This window comes from Polypterus senegalus, chromosome 16, assembly GCF_016835505.1.
Source record: "Polypterus senegalus isolate Bchr_013 chromosome 16, ASM1683550v1, whole genome shotgun sequence".
Lineage (NCBI taxonomy): Eukaryota > Metazoa > Chordata > Cladistia > Polypteriformes > Polypteridae > Polypterus > Polypterus senegalus.
In genome coordinates, this window is record NC_053169.1 from 102,421,625 (window position 1) to 102,429,891 (window position 8,267).

At 41.1% G+C, this 8,267-nt stretch overlaps 1 protein-coding gene across 3 annotated transcripts in view; it reads left to right on the forward strand.

Moving 5' to 3' along the window:
• Positions 1-5,825, forward strand: part of vash2 (vasohibin 2) — a 39,182-nt gene extending 33,357 nt beyond the window's left edge. For all 3 annotated transcript variants that reach the window (XM_039738299.1, XM_039738300.1, XM_039738297.1), the window contains exon 7: positions 3,147-5,825. In XM_039738299.1, the coding sequence (XP_039594233.1) occupies positions 3,147-3,219 (73 nt within the window). In that variant the 3' untranslated portion in view covers positions 3,220-5,825. The remainder of the gene's footprint in view (positions 1-3,146) is intronic.
• The last annotated feature ends 2,442 nt before the right edge of the window (positions 5,826-8,267 follow it).

Consider the following 8,267-nt stretch of genomic DNA (forward strand, 5'->3'; position numbering starts at 1 on the left):
CTGTAGTGTAAGTTTACAGTAAGGTGATTGTACTTATAAGTCCTAACAGTTCTACAAGGAGCAATTGATTGAGTGCGTTTAGAGTTCTTGGGATGAAACTGTTTGTGAACCGCGAGGTCCGTACAGGAAAGGCTTTGAAACGTTTTGCCGTGGCTGAAGCTGTATACTGATAATTCTCTTTCCGATCAGCTGCTGCTGTGATTCACACTCAGATACAGTGATATAAATACTCTGAGTGGTACAGTGAGAGGAATATGGAAAAAGATGATCTGCTGTGGCAAACGGGAGCAGCTGAAAGAAGGTGCAGTTAGAGCAACAACGCTAAAGCAGTTATGGTATTTGGAATACTATGAATATATTGTTACAGGTAATTTACAATCAGATGCATTATACTAATAAACAATATGCGATTAATGTCAGTGTATTTATAAAGCCGCGTCAGGAAAAGAAAGGATAGCCACACAGAAACAGTAGCACTGCTTTGACGCTGGGTGCCGCCAGTCTGCAAAACCAAGCGGAAAAACTTGTGTACGACAAGGTATGAGGTACAGTGGAAATGTGCTTGGCTTTATGCCAAGTTTAGGTTTTATACATCGTGATTTGAACGTGGAAAAGTCCTTACGCAACATTTCTGTGCGTACACACCGTTTTATACGTGAGACCCCAGTTGTTTTTCTTAGAATGCAGTGGTCTTCTTCCTCCATGCAAAGCACTTTTTGCTATGATCAAATAACTCTTATCTCATCAGTCCAAAGCACTTTGCTCCAAAATGAATCCGGCTTGTCTAAATGAGCATTGGCACACAACAAGCGACTGTTTGTGGCGTGAGTGCAGAAAGGGCTTCTTTCTCATCACCCTGCCATACAGATGTTCTTTGTGCAAATTGTAGAGCGATGTACAGATGCACCATCTGCAGCGAGATGTTCTTGCAGGTCTTTGGAGGTGATCTGTGGTTGTCTGTCACCATTCTCACAATCCTGCTCATATGCCGCTCCTGTATTTTTTCTTGGTCTGCCAGACCTGCTGTGTTGGTTTAACAGCAACTGTGCCTGTGGCCTTCCATTTCCTGATTCCATTCCTTACAGTTGAAACTGACAGTTTAAACCTCTGAGATCTCTTTTTGTAGCCTTCCCCTAAACCACGAGACTCAACAATCTTTGTTTTCAGATCTTTTGAGAGTTGCTTTGAGGATCCCATGCTGTCTGTCACTCTTCAGAGGAGAGTCAAAGGGAAGGAAGCACAACTTGTAATGGACCACCTTAAATACCTTTGACCACTCATGATTGGACACTCCTGTCTATGAAGTTCAAGGCTTAATGAGCTCATCCAGCCAAGTAATCAGCGTTGAGCAGTGACAGGCATTCAAGTCAGCACAATGACCAGGGGACCACATTTGTGCACAGCCAGTTTTTCACATTTGATTTAATTTCATAAAACTAAATACTGCGTCACTAAAAATCTTTGTTCAGAAAACACCGCAGTACTCCTAGGAAATGAAAGACACACCACTGTGATCTTTACTGTTGAAAGGAGAGTCAATTATGCAGGCTGAGAGGGGTTCCCAAACTTTTTCATAGGACTGTATAGATAGATGTCTGTCACGGCCATGTTTCAGTTTTTCCTCATTCACATGCGACCATTAAATTATTTTCCTCAGCTTGTGTCTATTTAGTATATATATTTATGCATTAATTCCACTTTATTTTTCACTGGCCTTCAACACACTGCTTAGTCATACTTGTTTTGTAACATTTACTTATTTCATATTGTGCATTTATCTCAAAATAAAAATCAAAATGACTGGCATCACTGATAACTAAAAATGAAAGAGCCAAAAAAACACGCATCAAGTCATGGCAAGCTCATCACTTGCAGCACAGTATTATCTTCTGTTTAAGATGCCCACTTTGTGAAGGTGGCATTCTTGCTTGGCTTTGGCTTTTGGACATCTTGAATTCCACACGATAGTCGCACAGTTTGCTTATGAACTTTTTTTGGTGCAGTAGGCCATGAAACGTGGGTGTGTAGGCCGAAGGTCAAGTAATGTACTATAGGATGTGTTCAGACAGCCAGGCACTGCGTAGTCGAGGTCGCCGAGTACTTGTCTTGTCTTCTGGTTGCACACCAGAGGTTCTTGCAGTTGATCTGCTTCACAGTGAAGAAGTGTGCAATCAAGATTAGTCGGCCTGCTGTGAGCTAAACGTTGCGCACGCCAGCTTTAATTACTAGTTAATGGAGAGCCGCTGAACAGTAGGTTTTGATGCCACTTTGCTTTGTGACAGTATACAGTGGTAGCATGGCAGCTTGTATGATGAAGCGCTCTTCTGTTGACAGTCAAATTAATGGGTGAATGCAGCAGGGATCCCTGTAAAGCTGCCTTAATTGCAGCTCAGGGGATGGCCACGTGATCTCTGCCTTGCCTAACCACCCATTCTGTATTTATTTTTAGACAGCTTAGCATTTGCTGGAAAAGCGAACTTCTTCAGCTGTACTAAAAGGCAGGTGCTGGGCATTTTGGTCATTTTTGGGAGTCTGGCATAAGAACATTCCTCTCTCTGAGGAGTGGCGGCAGCAGCACACCGCACATACTGTACCTCTTGGCCTACAGAGTGTATACGAGGCCTGAGTGGGTTTTTTAAGTACACACTTGTTTGTGTGCATGTTAAATATTTTAGATTTGGTACTTGTTGTTGACATTTTTAGAATCACAACAACATTTATTTATATAGCACATTTTCATACAAAAAGTAGCTTAAAGTGCTTTACATAATGAAGAATAGAAAAATAAGACAGTAAGAAAATAAAATAAGTCAACATTAATTAACATAGAATAAGAGTAAGGTCCACAGACGGCCGGAGAAAAAAATAAAGCCTGTAGGGATTCCAGACCATGAGACTGCCCAGTCCCCTCTGTCGAATGTCGAATAAAGATGCAGTTTATTTTTTATAAAAACATGCAAAATCTGAAAGACAATTGGCTTAATAATGGAAGCACTAACAACACAAGGATTTGTCAGTCTGCTGTACTCGTTCCATTGATCTCTTATTGTTTTTTTTTTGTTTTAATACTTATTTTGATGGCTGATTTGGTGTCCGTATTAAACTGTACAGAAATGTATGTAATGGATTTATTTATTGTGTTTCAGGCCTGCAATGTTGGACAAGAAGCCTGCGGAACTCAGCACTTTGAATGACGTTGGTTACCAAATCCGGATCTAAAGACAGAAACTACAATCTCTGATGGTGCTCATATTTGCACTTTACATTTAGGTTGAATGCCCACTTGCTGAGGATTGTGTACTTGTGCGTGTCAGGCAGGCCCTGTGCCGTTGAGTGGGACTGATGGTCCATTTGGGTTTCTGTACTAGTCCACTTTCTACAGTGCCTATTGTCCCCATCAAGCTCTGGACTGAATGCCTTATTCAACTCCAGTTTATATAAGCAGTTGGAGCAAACAGATTTTTTTTTTTTTTTTATGTAACAAAGACAGCACAACACCTTCTTTATTCTCTATAATGTATCTTGCCTAGCAGTGGCAGATTTTAAAACGCACCCTCTAGTGTAATTTACCACTTAACAAAAAAGACACAATATGGTCAGAATACGAAAATGTAAAAGAACCTACTTTATCTCCCACAGTCCTTTCAATCCTCTTTCTCCCCCCGTGTAGACGTATGAAGTGTTTTCCATGCTGTCTCAGGAGAACACTCATAATGAGCAAACCGCAGGATATCTGGCCTAAATAAAGGGAACACTAGGAGAGTTTATCTGCAGTAAGTAGTAAAAGACGATTTTATTTGCCAGAATATGGCAGCTGATTTAAGATCCATCAGCACTACGGGTGCACCAGATGCAGTTTCACTGAACGCAGCCGTGTCTCTCGAGTCGTTTTAAATGTGATAGAAGTACGGCATCAGACTTTATCCCGTGTATTAATCAGATCAGCAGTAAATGTCACTCTGTTGTCGCGGTAGACTTTGTATTGCAGACGATGTGTGAACAGGCTATGGTAGGACACTTTGTTGCCTTTTTGAAAAGCCGAGCCTCCTGGCACTTTAGCAATAGCCTCATTTTCAGGGCCACGTTGTTAAAATGGAGTGCATATCCATGTATAATGTCTTTCAGTATTCACTTCAAAATCCGGGATTAAGATAATGTAATGCAACAGAAGGAAAGGTGCGGTAGATGGCCACCATTTCTTTTACCAGTCTGAGATGGTGAAGGCAGTCTTAGCATGGTTTTGATTTAAAAAAAAAAAATGTTTTTGCTTCCTTCATCTGGTCTTAAGCACTGGGTGTTACAAAGACCATGAAGGTTTTTTGATAATCGGGTGGGATAGGATGTGTGGTCGTGGGTGCATATTTTTAAATGTTTAAAAGGAAAATGCAATTTTGTATTTTTAGACTTTTTTTTTTTTTAAATGATCAAACCTCAAGACGTTTTCTACTAACTGCTCAAGTCCTTAATCCGATTCAGTGCATGGTGTTGAGGTTTTTGGTGAGGTCTAGTTACATTTTTTATGAAAGAGGACAATGATTTTATTTTTTTTTTCTTCCAATAATGTATGTGTGAGTGAGAACTACTCTTAAACAGTGTTGGCATTTTCCTGGTGCAGCTGTGCTGTATAAAGGACTGTGAGCGCCACTGGCACCGTATTGACCCTGCTCTGTAGTATTGGAACACTAAGATGCCTGCTGTATGTGCGCAGCGTGGCCCCCTGCTGGTGTTTCTCACTGCCAAGTAGTTCATCTTCTCCGTTTTCTTGCTCTGTTTTAGGTGACTTTTGCTCTTTGCCTTTAGAGCAGTTGAGATGCAAGCCATGCCAAACCATGTGAACACTTGTCATGTGTTCAGAAATGCAAATCATTGTGTGCCGATGGAATAGTTTTAAAAGGGAAGCCACACTTGGGAGTGTATCATGATTGCCAGCATGCTGGAAGGACATTTCAGAAAATCTCCCAAGTGTTTTGGGAAATTTAATGTTACATTCTAGAAAGAAAAGTTTGATACTTCAGTAGTTATCCATGTGTTTTAAATTGAATTACCAAAGGTAAGTGCAGTTGGTTCAGTGACATTTTGTTCAGTGTTCATTAGTGTGTTCAGTACCAGATATGGCATAAGCAGATTTCAAATCACGTGAAGTTGCTTAACTGCTCTCAATTAAGGGTGTTTGTTCATTATTGTCGTCATATTCTGCGCCATATCCGCTTGACCATTTGCTGCTTTTCAGTGAGGAATGATTTGAGTTGCTTTACTGTCATGTATTTGACAACAAACCTTGATGTGTTTCGATAAACCAATGCTTTAAAGGAGTATCTGTTCACCTGCAATAAAGAGAACCAAACTCCAGGTGTATTCAGACTATGAGAGCAGGCCTGATTCCAGGTGTCAGTGTAGACTTTTTAAAATGGAGGTCATCTTCAGAAAACCAAATTGTGTATACAGTGTGGTGTGAGGAGAACACATGCTACACGCACGTATGCATTTCTGTAGTAACACATCCCCATATAAATTAAATTAATTTTTTCAGATTGTAAGAATATGTATTTTCATTGTTCACCTAAGATGCTTCATTTCTGTACACACCTGGCCTAAGGTCTGTCCTCAAGTTGTCTTAGAATTTTATGATGTGCTTTAGACGTTTTTATAATTATGTGCATTTTTTATACAGTGATAATACAGACCTTTTACAGAGGCACCTCTTTTAAAAACTATTGTTCTTATGTCTTTGAATGACCCGAAGCTATGCACTGCTAGTAATGGTTTTTTTTTGTTTTTTTTTTAATCTGGCATGGTGTGTTTTAATAAAGATGTTTTGAATACAATTCTTCTCCTTGCACTTCTGTTTAGGTTGCCAGTAAAGGTTTTTGCTTTATAAAGTAAATCTGAGAGCCCTGCATTGTTCAAGGTGGGTCGTGACATTGCGTAGTGAACTCTGAAGTGGATTAGCCTAAGCCTTTGTATTTAGGAGACTCGACTGGATGGTAAATGGTAAGACGTAAGAATGTTAAAAAGACATTTACTGACTGCCGTCTTTGTGGATGGACAGCAGCTGAAAACTGACCGCAGTGTTAACATCCACATCCCATTTACTATGAAATTCAGAGGAATTGTGCCCACTGGTACGGTGTAGAGATGCACACTTTGTAACCCCATTTAATCAACTGGTAATCGGGTGCTTTGCTTGTTAATCCAGAACCTGCAAAGATCAATTTCCTAGTTTATTTTTGTATGGTTTTTAATGTAGTCATTTTAGTATTGAGTGTAAACATATCGCACCCCTTTTCTTTACAATACTAAAAAGTGTTTTATAGTTGAGAATATGATCACTTTCTTATTAATAGGCCACTATTTTTTGAGTTAAGGACAAGAAAAGTATGAAAAAAGAGAATAATTAAGAAAATTATGTGGAGTTGTGGACAAGAAAATTTTCCTGGTTTTAAGGAGGATGAAAATTAAAGTTACAGGTACCACAAGAAAGCTGAACACCAGCAAGCAATATCAAAGCATCCATGAAACAAAATCTGATACTCGTGTTACCTAATCCATCCTTCAGCTGTCCACATGTATGCTCTAGCCATGCAGTTTGGCTGTTCATCCATCTTCCAAACCCACTTATCCTGAGTCTATCTTAGCAAGCACCAGCCACAAGGCAGGAACAATCTGTGGCTGGGGTGCCAGTCCATCCCATCCCAAGCTGAACACACTCCCACTCTGCCCCATTTAGCATCACCAAGCCACCTAACTTGCATGGCTTTGGACTGAGGAAGGAAACCCAAATGGAGACTGGGAGAATATGCAAATTCTACACAGCGAGTCCCCCGATTGATGCATGAACGCTGGTTGTTATGTGATGTAGCAACACAACTCCTTAAATAATCCACTTCTGAAAAATATCCTCCTACTCAATGGGAGGGCATTTAAAATGGAACTGCGCTTCTGCATTGAAGACCTGCCTCTCCCTTTGCCTCCGCTGTGCTTGATCCTCCCGAGTCAGCTGACCCATTCCCTCTGGGAGACGGCAGCAGCAGGATATGAACTCGGGACGTTTAGATAACACAGAAGCCTTCTTTGCCACTGTACCAAAGGGAGCTGTCAATTAGCACAGCCACTGAAAGGCTGATATGCAATCCAGCTGAACAGGTTTTAGCTCCATTTTTGTTGTGGTCTCAGGACTGACAGCTGGCTCTGAGGAAACAGAGGGCTGGGACCCAAAGTACAGGCCCAAGTGAGTATTGCAATAGCCTCCTGATTACACTTATAGACCCAACAGCTTACCTGCACAAACCGACTTCTGTTGCTTATCCAGATAAGCTATGGCTTACTGACGCGGAGGCCCCGAGTTCACATTCAGGCTCGTCCTCCGGGAAAGTGAAATGCGTAGTGATGAACATCAAAGCTCAGTAAATGCACAGCAACCTGAAGCAGTTAGAATCGTCAATACTACCCTGCACTACTGCACATTGATTGTTGGTGTCAGAATTGGTCTGTATACACACACACACACACTACTATAATCTCTTGAGTTTCAGAATATGAAGTGATAAAAAAAATGCCCACTGAGCGGCGGAGACTGCTTAGACTTTTTTTTCAAGCTAAAAGGAAAATACAAGAGCTACTGAAATAACAAATTTTTCCAAGTTGTGTGCAAAACAGCATCTCGGGGCACAGCAGCAGACCACCACTCTGGGTTGCTAAACTGGTGCATGAGGTTACAGTGGTCATGTGATCATCAAAATTGGACAACTGAAAACTGGAGAAATGTGGCCTGGGCTGAGGCAGATACTAGGAGCAGAAGGTGGCATGAACAATACGAGTCTGTGGACCCATCCTAGCTGGGGTCATCAACAGCACACACAGCTGGTGTAATGGTAGGGGGCATATTTTACTGGCGCAGTAGGTCTCTTAATACCGACCGAGCGTCACCTGAAATATTGTTGCTGGCCATCTCCGTCCCTTTCTCAAACAGATAATAATACTCTACAAAGCACACATCATCTCAAGCTGCTGCTGTGAACTAAAGGACAATGACTTTAGTTTACATCAGTGGCCTGCACAGTTTACAAGTCTCAGCCAAATCAACTGGGCTTTTTTTGATGAGGTGAAATGGGATTTTTCATAACCAAAAAAATCTGAAGGAACTGTGTGATGTGCTTAAAACAACATGGAACAAAATCCCTAAAGACAGATTTCAGCACCTTGCTGGCTCCATGCCTGGAAGAACGCAGGCTGTTCTCAAAGCAGAAGTGGTCCGTGCTGGTATTTGA